General features: G+C 46.7%; 1 protein-coding gene across 4 annotated transcripts in view; it reads left to right on the top strand.

Annotated features, from left to right (window-relative positions):
• The first annotated feature begins 717 nt into the window (after positions 1-717).
• Positions 718-15,610, top strand: part of apbb3 (amyloid beta (A4) precursor protein-binding, family B, member 3) — a 28,274-nt gene continuing 13,381 nt past the window's right edge. Inside the window, exons 1-7 of one of the 4 annotated variants that reach the window (XM_070555442.1) lie at positions 718-2,161; positions 9,486-9,649; positions 9,952-10,010; positions 10,115-10,163; positions 10,311-10,361; positions 12,939-13,088; positions 13,397-13,524. In XM_070555442.1, the coding sequence (XP_070411543.1) occupies positions 2,113-2,161; positions 9,486-9,649; positions 9,952-10,010; positions 10,115-10,163; positions 10,311-10,361; positions 12,939-13,088; positions 13,397-13,524 (650 nt within the window). In that variant the 5' untranslated portion in view covers positions 718-2,112. The remainder of the gene's footprint in view (positions 2,162-9,485; positions 9,650-9,951; positions 10,011-10,114; positions 10,164-10,310; positions 10,362-12,938; positions 13,089-13,396; positions 13,525-15,610) is intronic. The other 3 variants (XM_054730997.2, XM_070555443.1, XM_015961990.3) reach the window with 3 other exon arrangements.

Genomic DNA, 15,610 nt, shown 5'->3' with positions numbered 1-15,610 from the left:
CATTCATGGACTCTTTTCAGCAGAGAGCGGCAGAGCGATGATCGGTGCGCAGCGCTCCAGGCTGCTGCGTCCAGCGCACGGCCCATTCTCAACGTGGCGCAACCAAAAAACTATAATTAGCACACGATCGTTCATGTCCGCACATGTTCTCTACTTTCTGTCTTATTTGTGCCTGAAGCGCTCTGCTACTGCGGAGCTCATCACCTGTGCTGTGGTGATTTCACCTCACTGACGCATCGAAACACGCTCTCCACTTTGTGGTCAGGAGATCCCTTTGATCTGCTCAGAAGTAACTGATGAGGTGAAAAAGTAAGAATCCAGGCAGCAGATTTTCTGGAGAGTTTAGAGGAGATGCAGGAAGATGAGAGACAGACAGGACAGGAAAATATAGTTAAATAAAAACAAGAAAACAAAACAAAGTGTTGCAAAGTAAAAAGTAGGTAGATTTATCTCCACGACACGTTTTTACCTGCAAAACAATAAGTTATACACATGTAATATTTATACATCTGATACAATTCAGATCACCTTCAAAACTTTGTCACACACCCAGGGCCGTTTCAAGACATTTTGGGGGCCAAGGCAAAATGACCCCCCCCCCCCCCCCCCCCCCCCCCACACACACATATACCACCACCACCACCCCATAACTGGGCTCCCCAGAAGCCTCTGTGTAATCCATACCCTCCCCAGGAGTATTGGTTATACAGTGTTTATAAAAAACCCCTCAGACATTACTGACATGTTCTAATATTATCAGATGAAGAACTAAATGATCAGACATGCTGTCTCATCGGCTGCTTTTCTAAACTTGCTAAAAGTAACACAACTATTTGAAAGCCACTATTTGTGGATTCTCTGAAAGTTTCCATGGAGTGTGACAACTTATGTTTTCATTGATCCTATCGTCTAATCTCACAGCTGAAACAAGCATCCTTAATAATCTGTACAGAGGAAGCGTACCGATGCTGTAGTAAAACAAAAGTTATAATTTATTATTAATAAAACCTTGTTGCAGCACTAAAGCAGAAAAATGAGATTTTGCAATAAATATGCTAAATATTTATTGTTTGGGTGCGTACGTCAGATCGGAGGGTTACAATCCCAGCAATGTGATGGGAGATCAACATGCCTCTTGTCCTCCAGGACAGGATGGGAGGATTTTAAAAATACCCCCTGGGCTCCTGGAACCCAGATCAGCGTCGGACCCAGGTCAGAACCACCACCCTGAGTGACAGGCGTCCCTCCCTCTCTCTATAGTGCTAGCTACGTTACGTGAACGAACATTAACGAGTATGAGAGCTGAAAAACACTTATTATAGTTTATATGTACTAAATTAACTGACAAATAATATTTGTAATTGTCCATCTGTACAATATTGTGATGTTAGCACATGGGTTAAAACTAGCTAGCTAGCTTGGTTCTGTCCCAGACACCTGCCTTACGCTCCACAGAACCTCGTGACACGACAGCTAAATCTCTCTCCTTTGGCCACCGTTTCTGCTTCTGGTTTGTCTCTGCTCTCTGGGGCGTGCAGCGGGCTCATAGCTGCAGGTCTGTGGTCCGTCATTAGTATAAACATTTGTCAGAGCCGGCATTGGAGTCCACATTTCTCTCTGGATCAAGCTAACAGATCTTCTGCATCACTCCCGCTTCAGCAGAAAAATTAAGTATTTCTCACAAAAATGACTCATCCAAAAGCCTAAATAATTTATGCGTATGTGTACATTTTTATTTAGAATGAGTTCCTATTAGGTTTCTCTAAATATCGGTTCAAGGGAGGCTCTAGCCTGCTATTTGCTCTTTAAAACATTGTGGAGGGCGATCGAAGCAGAGCCAGTGAGGGAGGGGAGTGATGATGTCATCAGGAGGAGGAGGAAGAGGGGGAGGATTACAGCATCCTCCATCAGACGGAGAGGAGAGAAGCAGAGGAGGGCGAAAAATCATTAGGTCAGAATTAAAACAAAAGCGTAGTAGAAGACTGATGGTGGTAGAGGACGGCCAGAGGGACAAGAGACACCCAGACCAGGACAGAGGGGGGAGAGAGAGAGCTCAGTCTTCTGGGCCTCAAAGTCTGAACAGATCAGCTGGCTGAATCAGAGGGTGGAGCCATGATGGGCAAAGACTACATGCTGGCCATCATCATCGTGAACTACGACGGTGAGACACACACACACACACACACACACACACACACACACACACACACACACACACACACACACACACACACACACACACACACACACACAAACTAACCTTGCAGCTTGAGGTAGTCGGTTGGTTCATTTGGTGAAAGAAGAAGAAAGTATCATTTCTATAGCGCCTCTCAAGATAAAAATCACGAGGCGCTTCACAGAAACAAAAAAATGTAAAAATATAAAAAAGAATTTAGAAAATGATTACAAATATATTTAGAATGAGCAAAAAAATAGACAATTGGGATTAAAAAACAAAACAAAAAGAGAGAGAGTGAACAGGAAAGAGGGAAATCAGTGGATCCTGAGGAAGGTGGAATAGTTGGGAGAGCAGAATAAAGAGAGAGAGGTGAAGAAGGTCATACAAAAGCCAGCTTGAACAAGTGAGTCTTCAGCTGCTTTTTAAAGGAGACCACTGAGTCCACTGATCTCAGGCTCAGGGGGAGAGAGGTCCAGAGTCTGGGGGCCACAGCAGCAGATGATCTGTCACCTTTGACCTTTAGCCTGGTGCTGCACAACCAGTAGGCTTTGATCACTGGATCTCAGGGACCTGCTGGGGGTGTAGGGACTAAGAAGATCACCAATGTAAGATGGTGCTTGTCCATGTAAGGCCCTATAGACCAGAACCAGGATCTTGAAATGAACCCTGAAGTTGACTGGCAGCCAGTGAAGCTGGAGGAGAAGCGGGGTGATGTGGGTGTGTTTGGAGGACTTGGTCAGAAGCCGAGCACAGGCTTTCTGAACCACCTGTAGACGGTTCAGGGAGGTTCTGCTCAGACACGTGAAAAGAGAGTTACAGTAGTCTAAGCGTGAGGAGATGAAGGTGTGGAGAACTGTCTCAAGTTCAGAGCGGGACAGAATGGGACTCAGCTTAGCAATGTTCCTGAGATGGAAGAAGGAAGAGCGAACAAGAGAACTGACATGAGAATCCAGGGTGAGAGCAGGGTCAAAGGTCACACCAAGATTCCTGACGGAAGGTTTGGTGTGAGAAGCAAGCTGACCAAGAGAGTCTCTGACTTTGGGAACCAGCTTGTCTGGGGCACAGATGAGGATCTCAGTCTTATCTTCATTCAGCTGAAGAAAGCTCCCACCATCCAGGTTTTGATAGAGTCTAAGCAGGTGTGTAACAGCTGCAGCTTAGACATCTCATGGGGCTTAAAGGAGATGTACAGTTGGATGTCATCTGCATAAAGATGGTAGGAGATTCCTTTGAAGGAGCTCAGGATGTGCTGAAGAGCAAGCAGATAGAGGAGGAAGAGCAGAGGCCCCAGCACAGAACCTTGTGGGACACCATGGGTAAGAGAGGTGGTGGAGGACCTAAACTTGGAGACAGCCACAGAAAAGGAGCGCTCAGAAAGATAAGAGGAGAACCACTCCAGAGCAGTTCCTGATAGGCCTACCCAGTATCTCAGCCTCTCCAGTAGCAGGTGATGGTCAACAGTGTCAAAGGCTGCAGTCAGGTCCAGCAGGACCAGAACAGAACAGTCCCCTGCATCACTGTGAGTCAGAAGGTCATTAGAGACCCTAAGAAGAGCTGTTTCAGTAGAATGAGCTCTACGAAAACCTGACTGGAAGCAATCATAGATGTTATGTTCATCAAGAGCAGCTGTGAGTTGTTTAGCCACATCCTTTTCCAAGATCTTGGAGATGAACGGAAGTTTAGAGATGGGTCTGAAGCTGCTATGGAGAGAGGGGTCAAGACTTGTTTTTATGAGAAGCGGGTGGATTACAGCGTTCTTAAAGTAAGCAGGGACCTGACCAGAAACCAGAGAAGCATTAATTATAGAGAGCACGCTGGGACCGAGGGACAGAAAAGCACTTTTAAACAAAGATGAGGGTAAGATGTGGAGGGGGCATGCAGAGGTCTTCATAGAGTTAACTAGTTTGGTTAACTCAGGCAAAGAAACAGGAGCAAAGCTATCTAGGATGATGGGCCTGGTTGGAGTCGGGAGAGGCGGCGATAAGGCTGAAGGAGAGATGCTAGATCTAACCTTATTGACTTTGTCCACAAAGAAAGACAGAAAGTTCTCACAGTCTGCAACAGAGTGGATGGAGGCTGTAGGAGAGGCAGGAGAGACGATGCTGCTGATGGTGTTAAACAGCACCTTGGGGTTCCCTTTGCTCTGGGACACCAGGTTGAAGAAATAGGAAACCCTAGCGCCTCTGCCTGCAGAGTTAAAGGATGTCAGAAGATCCTTTAGGTGCAGCAGATGGACGTGGAAATGGGTTTTCGTCCACAATCGCTCAATTTTTCCTGCATTGGCGCTTTAGGCTGCGAAGGCTGTCATTAAACCAGGGAGTAGGGTTCACTGCAGGAACTGATCTGGTTCTGACAGGACAGATGTTGTCCAGAATGGAGAGGCAGTGATCGTTAAACTGAGAAGTTAAGGAATCTGGGTCGTTATCAGAAGAACAGGGTGGATCAAAAGCAGCGGAAAAATTGCTAGCTGTGCTTTCATTAAGAAAACGAGAACTAACCATACGGCGAGCAGGAGGTGGGGACGCAGAAACTGACAAGTTAAAGAAAATGCAATGGTGATCTGAAATATAAACATCCTCAGGACAAACACTGTCAGCATTTAGATTCAGGGTAAAAACAAGGTCCAGAGTGTGCCCCCTGGTGTGTGTGGGGCCAGAAACATGCTGGGTAAAGCTGAAAGAGTCCATGAGGCTGGAGAAAGTCATGGCTAAGTGGTCTGAGGGATCATCAATGTGGATGTTAAAGTCACCAACAATCACCAGCCTGAACAGCTTCACAGTGGAGGATTGAAAGTCACTAAACTCCTGAAGGAAAGAACTGTTTGGACCAGGTGGACGATAGACCACAGCACAGTAGAACGGGTCCTTACGCCCAACTTTAATCAGCTGCAGTTCAAAGGAAGCAAAGTGATCAGAGGTTGTAGAGCTACATGGAAGATGGTCTCTGAAAACAACAGCTAGGCCTCCACCATGACCAGAACCCCGGGGCTGGCTAAGAAAAGAATAACCACTCTGGCAGTGTTCAATCAGACCAGAATAATCAGATGTTTGCTGCCAAACTTCAGTCAGAAACATAACATCCAGGATTTTAGAGAGAATTAGATCATTGAGCAGGAAGGACTTATTGTTAACAGAGCGGGTATTTAATAGAGCCATGCTGAGTGAGGTGGAGGAATCAGAAACCACAGAAACAGCTGGAGTTAGTTGACATCAGTTAGCAGGGTTAGATCCACGGTGTTTATAAAAACCACTTATGGAGGGAACAGGAGGAGAAACCACTGAGAAATGAAGATAAACCGACCTTAAAAAACTTGGACGGAGAAACCGCGCCGCAAAGCGGCCTGGCGGGAATGCGGAAGTGGCGCTCAGGTCACCAAACAAAGGACAAGAAGCCAGAAGATCACGCCGATGTTTACTAGATAAACCACGCTTTAAGAGAAGTCTTATTCTCACCTGGATTCCTGCTCATTTACTTCTTTTCCTCCGACGTTTTCCCGAGACCAGACAAACATCGCTTGAGGCGTCCTGGTTGCAATCGTCGTTTGGTTCCGGGCCAGTGCGCCACTCAGATAAACAAACAGGATTGTACGTCCTCGGTGCATCTTGGGCGATCGTGAACGAAAGGAAGGATCAAAGAGTCTGGCGATCATAGGAGATGGTAGCAGGGACACTACTGAAGAGGATCGCAGACAGGAGCAAGGTGGAAAAGAGGAGGTTAGTGGAGAAAAGTTTGAAAAAGTGGCCGGTGACCGCGGTTAAGCCAAGCACGGGCGCCATCTTGTTACCGACCGGAAGCGGAAGTCGGACCGAACAGGGTCGGCCCGATGAATGGTTCTAAAGCTGTGGAACCAGGTGTCCAGTAGAACCTTTCAGACTGAGTCAGAAGCACAAACAACAGTTTTAGTTGAAAACATAGTCAGATTTATAACAATCTGCACACTAAAGGTTTGAGTCTCCATGATTCCTCTGGTTCCTGCAGCTGACCCCTGACCCCTGATCAGGTTTCTGGGTGTAGACCAATCTGAGTCATTCTAGTCCAAAGTGTTCTGTGATCTGTCTTGTGAGACATCTGGGTTAATGTTAGAACATGTGGAGCTTCGGCTTTTTGACTGAAACATCGCCCTTTCTGCCGCTCCTGTCTCTGGTTCTGATTGGATCATTTCCATCAGCCGATCTGGCAGGTTCTGTGTCGACCTCATTAATAATTCAGAACTGATCCTTGCCTGTTCAGACTTTCACTGCAACCCAAGCTGCTTGTTCCTCTGCCTAGAAACGGAACGCCAGCAGCCTGAAAAGGGGTGGACCGATCTGGGTTCTTGATCTGGAGGCCGTCAGAACGATGAAAGGCTTACATCACGGCCCGGCCGCTCCGGCCATCGAAGGATTGTCGGCTAGCAGCGCCTACACCACGCTCAGGATGATCCCGACTCTTTTCACGTGTCGTTCCACAGACGTGGAATGACCTAACAAGCACCACCAGAACAGGGCGTCCTTGTTGAGAAACTCCTGAAGACCCAGCTCTTCAGAGAGCATCTTCTAAACCAGCACCCGTCCCCCTCTCTACTGCACACTCCATGTTCACTTCCCTCTAGGATTCATTATGCTGCCTCACTGCCACCTAGGACTGACTGATCAGTGCTTGTTGTTAGCCTCAAGGACAACCTGCTGCTTCATCATCACCTGAAAGTCTCTTTGGACAAAAGCGTCTGCTAAACACATACTTAAATGACCCGCTTGTACAGCACCTTTCTGAGCCGGATTACTCCAAAGCGCTTTACCCTGCAGTGGTGGTGATGAGCTACTTGAAAGCTGCAGCTGCCCAGAAGAAGCACTGGTCCCTCCGACCACCAGCAGCAGACGCGGCTTCAGCAACTTGCCCGAGGATACCACATGCAGAGTCAGGTCTTAGACACAAAAGCAGACATGGAGACTTCTGACGTGAAGTTAGAGAAAGCCACATGACAAAGAATTACAGATGTTGATGTTTCTGACTCTGGATTCTCCGCGTTAGAACTTCTGAATGGCTGATCAAATTAAAATAATCCCAACGGCCTTAAAGCACATCAACGCGCTTTCCAACGAGGCGGGCTGTTACACGATGTTACTCCAAACATCGCTATAGAGAACCCAGCCTCACAGAAGAAACAGAGCCAACCACAGCGGGAGAGCGGGGAACCAAACGGAGGAGACGATCTGGTCATCTGCATCAGCAGCTTTATAAAACGATGGAAACCTCACACAGAAAATCCACCTGGGTAGTCAGGTGACCCAGAAGGCTGTTTCTGTCAGTAGGAGGGCCAGATCACAGCCACGTTGTCTAACATGAAATCTCAACTGTTTACTAGAAGATTCAGCTTCCTTCCAGCGTTAAATCAATATTCATTTAGCTGGAAATATAATTTATCGGTGCAGAATAGGTGATGTTTGCTCATTAAATGTTCAGATTGTAAGACCTTTTGTGTGGCTTATTGATCTTTATAGTGCAGGCAGAAATGCTGCGATGACTGAGTGAGGGTTATTACTGCAGACCTGCTGCAGTCGGGTTCACACCACAGGTCAGAGTTTAAACTGTTTACACAAGTCTGTTTTAGTTCCTATTTAAATGTAAACGTTTCTAATCTGTTTCCTTTTATTTTTTACATTTAAGCTGCATTTTACAGGATCAGCAGCATCAAGCAAACTTATGGCCATATTTGCAGTATTCTGGAAATGGTGTGTGTGTGTGTGTGTGCTTGTCTTATAGCTTTAAGTGGACACATTTGACCTTTAACCTGTACTATGTGGACATTTGTACACGGTGGGGATATTTAGCTGCTCCACGCAACGCCTAGCACCCTAAAAGTTCAGTTTTGGAGGTTTGGTGTGAATTAACTTTTGGTTTAGTTTAGGTTAGGGTTAGGAACAGTATTAGTTATGGTTGGGGTATGGGTTAAGGATAGTGGGGTCACTAAGATAAATGGAAATCGATGGAGGTGTGCGTGTGTGTCATAAGGAGAGACAGAGGTTGGTGGCAGAGCTCTCTGGTTCAGACGGAGATCATGGAACTGGATAAAGCAAAAAGATCTCGGCTGACAGCTGTAGATCACACTGGATAACTTCCTGTGGTCGCACTTATTTGACTTATATTTTACACCTGTTAGGTGGGCTGTCTCTAATACGTCTATGTGGGTGCACACCTGTGCAATGACAATAAAGGATTTTGAATGATGAATTCATGAATGAGTGGCTTTTTAAGGCTAAACGAACAGACAGAAGGACATTTGGGTGTTCTCCCTTTTCATGCATGGTATCACCACCTGATATCATATGGAGCTAGGATTGGGACAATATTCAGTGTAACTTGTACCAAGTTTTGTAACTTGGAACATGTTTCATGACATGTAACTTTGGATTCGTAACTTGTAACTTTAGTTTTCTAACTTGTAATTCTCAATTTGTACTTGTATTTCTTGTTTTGTAACAGGAAATTTTCATTTTGTACATGTATTTTTTATTTTGTAAAATCAAACCTTTATTTTGTACATTTACTACTCAGTTTGTAACAATAAACATTCATTCAGAAACATGAAACTTTCGGTTTTTACCTAGCAGACTTCCAAAATATGTGTCATGAAACATGTTCCAAGTTACAAAACTTGGTTCAAGTTACATTGAATATTGTCCCAATCCTAGCTCCATAATATCAGAGCAGGACTCAGTGTTGGAAAATAAACAAAAATCGGACAACTTGGACTGGGATCAGGGGCAAACATGTGGGTGTAAGATCTCTAGATATAAGTCAGCTTTAAAAACTTAAAAAATATTATGTTGTTTGAACCCAAGGGTCTTATTATCTGGACTTTCAAACTTGTTGGACTGTGAATGTTTTAAAAATTTGCTCTTTTTTTTTAACTTTGAGCACTCGCTCCTTCAAAGGTCTCTGCACGGCCCTGGTGCTGCTAACCACTTAAACATTCTCCCTCTCCTGATAATAACTTTTTACTTTCCTTGACGTTGGATGTGCTACTACTAGTTTACCCGTTTACTTATAGATCCACTAGGATAAATACAATAAAGTTTATCTCTCACCAAATAGAATATTTACTAAGAAATCACAATATAACCATAGAAACACTACGTGTGTGTGTGCGTGCTTGCGGGTGTGAGTGTGTGTGTGTGTGTGAATTGAATGTCATCATGAGAGAGGAGGAGCATCCATCTGCTTCCATCATGCTAAGAAGAACCAGGATGGAGGCTGGGATCTGATCGCCTCTAGGAGGCACCAACAGGTAGGTAAACTCCTACTGAAATATTTGATGTCCCTCTAGACAACATCTGGACAGACCAGAACCTGCTCCTGGACCCAGAACTTCCAACTGGTTGGAGAACCATCAAAGATTCCACAGGAACATACTACTGGCACGTTCCCACCGGCACCACCCAGTGGCAGCACCCCTGCCTTACTGGGACATCAAAGCCTCACAAAACACAGGTGAGGACATGTGGGACCAGCTTACCTGCTTGTAGCTTACCTACAGTTGTCATTGGGACTACCCATAAACTTGAGTTTGGTTGAAAGAGTTTTCAGGAATATTGTTATTATTATCATTGATATTAAGATTATTATTATAATTAATTATTATCATTATTAGAATTATTACTATTACTATTATTATTGCTAATAATAACAATTATTAATAACAATTATTATTATTAATAATATTATGACAGTGCTAAAAGTAAATCTGTTTCGGGGGCTTTGACTCACTCACCTCTTCTTCTGTGGTTTCTCAGCTGGAGGACTCAGAGGATGATATTCCCACCACCATAGAAACAGAGGGAGCAGCAGACAAGTGAGTTTTACACACACACACACACACACACACACACACACACACACACACACACACACACACACACACACTGCTGATCACAAATGAATATCTGCCATCTCCAGGTCTTTGTGGCACGAGGACTTTCTGACCAACCGTGACCCCAACTCACAGGTGAGTCAGCAGGTGAACCAGAATTACTTACAGTAATGATTAACCCCCCCCCCCCCAACACCACCAAAAACAATAACAATAATTATTGCTATTAGTGTTAATTATCCATCCATCCATCCGTTTTCTGAACCCGCTTTGTCCGCACAGGGTCGGGGCGGGGGGGCTGTTGCCTATCTCCAGCGGTCAACAAGCAATCAGGTGGGGTACACCCTGGACAGAGAGCCAGTCTATCGCAGGGAACACACAGAGACACACAGGACAAACAATCAAGCATGCACACTCACACCTAAGGACAATTTGGACCGACCAATCAACCTAACAGTCATGTTTTTGGACTGTGGGAAGAGGCCGGAGTACCCGGAGAGAACCCACGCATGCACAGGAAGAACATGAAAACTACATGCAGAAAGACCCCAGGCCAGGAAGCAAACCCAAGACCTTCTTGCTACAAGGCAACAGCTCTAACCACTGCGCCACTGCGCAGCCGTAGTGTTAATTATGATTAGCATTATTATCATTATTGCCGTCAGGCTGAAGAAGGAGGCCTACAGGGCGTGGCTGGTCTGTGGGTCTCCGGAGGCAGCAGGCAGGTACCGGATAGCCAAGCGGGGTGCAGCAGTGGCAGTTGCCGAGGCAAAATCTCGGGCGTGGGAGGAGTTTGGTGAGGCCATGGAGAAAGACTATCGATCGGCTCCAAAGAGGTTCTGGCAAACTGTCCGGCGCCTCAGGAGAGGAAGGCAGCAACTCGCTCACACTGTTTACAGTGGGGATGGGGAGCTGCTGACGTCAACTGGGGCTATAGTCGGGCGGTGGAAGGAATACTTTGAGGAGCTCCTCAATCCCACCTATGCGTATTCCGAGGAGGAACCAGAGCCGGGAGACCTGGGGATGGACTGTCCAATCTCGGGGGCAGAAGTTGCTGAGGTAGTCAAACAACTACACAGCGGCGGAGCCCCGGGGGCGGATGAGGTTCGTCCTGGGTATCTCAAGGATATGGATGTTGTAGGGCTGTCGTGGTTGGCACGTCTCTGCAACATTGCGTGGTCATCGGGGGCAGTTCCTGTGGCAGACCGGGGTGGTGGTCCCCATCTTTAAGAAGAGTGACCTGAGGGTGTGTTCCAGCTATAGGGGGATCACACTCCTCAGCCTCCCCGGAAAGGTCTACTCCAAGGTACCGGAGAGGAGGGTCCGATCGATAGTTGAATCTCAGATTGAGGAGGAGCGTCCTGGCCGTGGAACTGTGGACCAGCTCTATACCCTTGCAAGGGTGATGGAGGGGGCATGGGAGTTTGCCCAACCAATCCACATGTGCTTTGTGGATTTGGAGAAGGCTTATGACCGTGTCCCCAGGGGCACCCTGTGGGGGACGCTCCAGGAGTATGGGGTGGGTGGCTTTCTGTTAAGGGCCATTCAGTCCCTTTACCAGAGGAGCGTGAGTTTGGTCCGCATAGCCGGTAGTAAGTCTGACCTGTTCCCAGTGAGGGTTGGACTCCGCCAGGGCTGCCCTTTGTCACCGGTTCTGTTCATTACCTTTATGGACAGAATTTCTAGGCACAGCCGTGGTGTGGAGTGTGTCGAGTTTGGTGGCAGGAGAATCTCGTCTCTGCTTTTTGCTGATGATGTGGTCCTCCTAGCTTCATCCAGCTCTGACCTTCAGCTCTTGCTGGGTAGGTTCGTGGCCGAGTGTGAAGCGGCTGGGATGAGGATCAGCACCTCCAAATCTGAGACCATGGTTCTCGACCGGAAAAGGGTGGCTTGCCACCTCCGGGTCGGGGGAGAGGTCCTACCTCAAGTGAAGGAGTTTAAGTATCTCAGGGTCTTGTTCACGAGTGAGGGTAGGAGGGATCGGGAGATCGACAGGCGGATTGGTTCGGCGTCTGCAGTGATGCGGACGCTGAGCCTATCTGTCGTGGTGAAGAGGGAGCTGAGCCAGAAAGCCAGGCTCTCGATTTACCGGTCGATCTACGTCCCAATCCTCACCTATGGTCATGAGCTTTGGGTAATGACCAGAAGAACGAGATCGCGGATACAAGCGGCTGAAATGAGTTTCCTCCGTAGGGTGGCCGGGCTCAGCCTTAGAGATAGGGTGAGGAGTTTGGACATTCGGGAGGGACTCGGAGTAGAACCGCTGCTCCTCCGGATCGAAAGGAGCCAGTTGAGGTGGTTTGGGCATCTGGTCAGGATGCCTCCTTGACGCCTCCCTGGGGAGGTGTTTCGGGCATGTCCTGCCGGCAGAAGGCCCCCGGGTCGACCCAGGACACGTTGGAGAGGTTACATCTCCAATCTGGTCCGGGAACGCCTTGGGGTCGTGCCGGAGGAGCTGGTGGAGGTGGCCGGGGAGAGGACGGCCTGGAGCTCCCTAGTTCGGATGCTGTCCCGCGACCCGGAGAAGCGGAGGAAGACGATGATGACGATCATTATTGTTGTTATTATTATTATAAAATATAATTGTTATTATGAGAAATTATTATTATTAAAAATAATTATAATTAGTATTAGTATCCTTATTATTGTCATCATTGTTTTTATTATTATTAAAAATAATTGTTATTAGTAGTATTATTATTAATTAGCATCAAATGTTATTATCATCATTGTTGTAATAGCTTTATTAGTAGTAGTAATATTAATTATTATTATTATGTGACAATATTATTAAAGAGAAAGTTCCAGTAAACCTGTGTTTCTCCTACAACAGCGTTTTTTCTGAGGCTCCACTCAGAACCCCCCCCCCCAGCCCCCAGCCCTAATCGGACTGATCTTGTCTCTCTGCAGTGCTTCTCCGTGCGCTCTCTCGGTTGGCTGCAGGTGGAGGAGGAGGACCTGTCGCCTGGTCGGAGCAGCCTTGCCGTCAGTAACGTCATCCAGCAGCTGTCTCATGGCAGCAGCTCTGAGCCGAGAGACGGGTCCGGCGCCTCGGGGGAGGTGAGAATGATGTCTCCGTCTACTGGGGCATACCTGTTGCCGCACCTGTCTGTCTCACCAGTCCCACATGTCCACTCCCGTCTTTATGTAAAGAGGACGATTCGTCAGGCAAAAAAAGCTTAAAGCATCATTTCATTTTCATTAGTTTCTTACTGGAAAAATCAAGTAAACATTTTTATTTGCTCTTTCTGTGAGTTTGGATCCTCCCACAATGCACTGCAGCATCATGAGCTGTTATGTCATCCCAAACCCGATGAAAACGTGGAGGACAGGAAGTTGTTTCTCACCAGCTCTCTTTGTCTTTGCAGAATCGGGAAATGATGCTGGTTCTAAGGAAAGATACCTTGACTTTAATGGACCCATTAGACCACACCCTCCTCCACCGTCAACCAATCATCAACATCCGTGTGTGGGGTGTGGGCTGCAACAACGGCAGGTCAGCCAATCACAGGTCTTTATCCTGCACTGAAGGTGCAGAAACAACCCCTCACCACTGGGGTCACAGCTTGAAACCATCAAAAACCAGGAGCCTCATTTATAAAACTTTGTGTAGAAAATTGACTAAAACTCTACATAAGTTCAGCAAAAAGAAAATTTACAAACACAAAACACGTTAGCTTTGGGTTAGCCAGGGTTAGCTTCAGGTTAGCTTGTAGCTAGTTCGACCGGGTGTCATCAGTTGATCCCAGCCTTACAGCCCCACCCTCAGCTCCTCCTCTCTTCCCTTTTGTGGAATTGTCTGGGCTTGACGGAACCCGTGACACGGTCAAAATGGCGGTGGTGGCCACCTCCCATTTTCCCTTCAAAAACTTGTTATTGGGGTCTATGGAAACCCATTGTCCATATATGTATATGTTGATGCCTCAGACACACAGCTGACAATGGCTGAGTCATCTGAGATCATCTGGAGGTGACGGCTGCTGGTGTTGTAGGTGAAGTCCAAGGTGCAAATGGTGAAAAGAAAGGGTGAGAGCACCGTACCCTGTGGAGCTCCAGTACTGCACACAACCACCTCAGATGTACAGTTATGCAGCCTCACGTAACAATGTGATGAATGCATATAATTAAACATTATCAGAGGTTTTTCACAGGTAATCATGAGAACTGAGATGGAAACCTAGGCTGGAGCATAATGTCGGCATGGTGCTGTGGTGCACAGGGGTTGCTGGTATTTCAGATCTACGGGGAACATTTAATGAAAATACTTAATTTAATCAAAAAGGCTTTAGATGTTTTATTGCCCACCGGCGGCACCGTATTGTTGCCGCTTTATAAATGAGGCTCGTGGTTGTCCATCAGCTGCTGAGGTTTATGGGTATTGTAGTACTAAGCTAAGTCCTTAATTCTTTCTGCATGCCTAGGAATGAAAATCAAACTCACCTTTTTATTTATTACCTGAGCGTCACAATAACACTGCCTTTATTTCTTTGCCCACGCCCACCCTCACCTGTACAGGGACAGGTAAACCATCAACACTCACAGTGATGTGTCACAGTTTGACCAGTATCAGGGTCAGTCACTGGTTATTGATTTTCCATGGAGTGAGACAGTAAAAATATTTGGACACTTTGACAAAAGGTTGAAATCGAACATAGAAGTAAAAACTGAATGTCAAATCTGTAAAAAAAAAAAAAAAAAAACATGAAATAAAAATTGAAAGTTGTTTTTATCCTGAAAATACTTTTAAGTCAGTTGCTTTTTGTATTAGATTTTTCTTCAGTTTTCAGATTTGTGTTTAACATTTTTAACAGTCATTTTACTCTCACCCAAAGACTCCTTATGAAGAAAAACATAAATGGAAACCATGTTCTTCAAAGACCTCCTCAATCCCACCGGCATGTCTTCCAGTGAGGAGGCAGAGTCTGGGGACTTTGAGTTGGACTCTCCAATCTCTGGTGCTGAGGTCACTGAGGTGGTCAAAAAGCTCCTCTGTGGGGGTGGATGAGATCCGTGCAAAGTTCCTTAAAGCTCTGGATGGTGTGGAGCTGTGTTGGCTGACGCGGCTTTGCAATACTGCGTGGACATCGGGGGCAGTTCCACTGGTCTGACAAACTGTGTGTGTGTGTGTGTGGGGGGGGGGGGGGTTGCCATACTTAAAAAGGGGGACCGCAGGGTGTGTTCCAACTAAAGAGGGATCACATTCCTGAGCCTCCCTAGTAAGGTCTATTCAGGGGTTCTGGAGAGGAGGGTCCATCGGATTGTCGAACCTCGGATTCAGGAGGAGCAATGTGGTTTTCGTCCAGGCCGTGGAACACTGGACCAACTCTGTACCCTTAGGGAGGTCCTGGAGGGTGCGTGGGAGTTTGCCCAACCAGTCTACATGTGTTTGTGGATTTGGAGAAGGCGTTGGACCGCATCCCTTGAGAGGCCCTGTGTATGGGGGGAGTATGGGAGTACCAGGCCCTCTGATCCGGGCTGTTAGGTCCCTGTGTAACCAGTGTCAGAGTTTGGTCCGCATTGCCAGTAGTAAGTCCAGCTCATTTCCGGTGAGAGTTGGACTCTGCCAAGACTGCCCTTTGTCA

This window comes from Nothobranchius furzeri, chromosome 10 (genome assembly GCF_043380555.1).
Source record: "Nothobranchius furzeri strain GRZ-AD chromosome 10, NfurGRZ-RIMD1, whole genome shotgun sequence".
NCBI classification, from domain to species: domain Eukaryota; kingdom Metazoa; phylum Chordata; class Actinopteri; order Cyprinodontiformes; family Nothobranchiidae; genus Nothobranchius; species Nothobranchius furzeri.
Note: the sequence above shows the minus strand (reverse complement) of the source record. Positions and strands in the feature narration are given on the sequence as shown.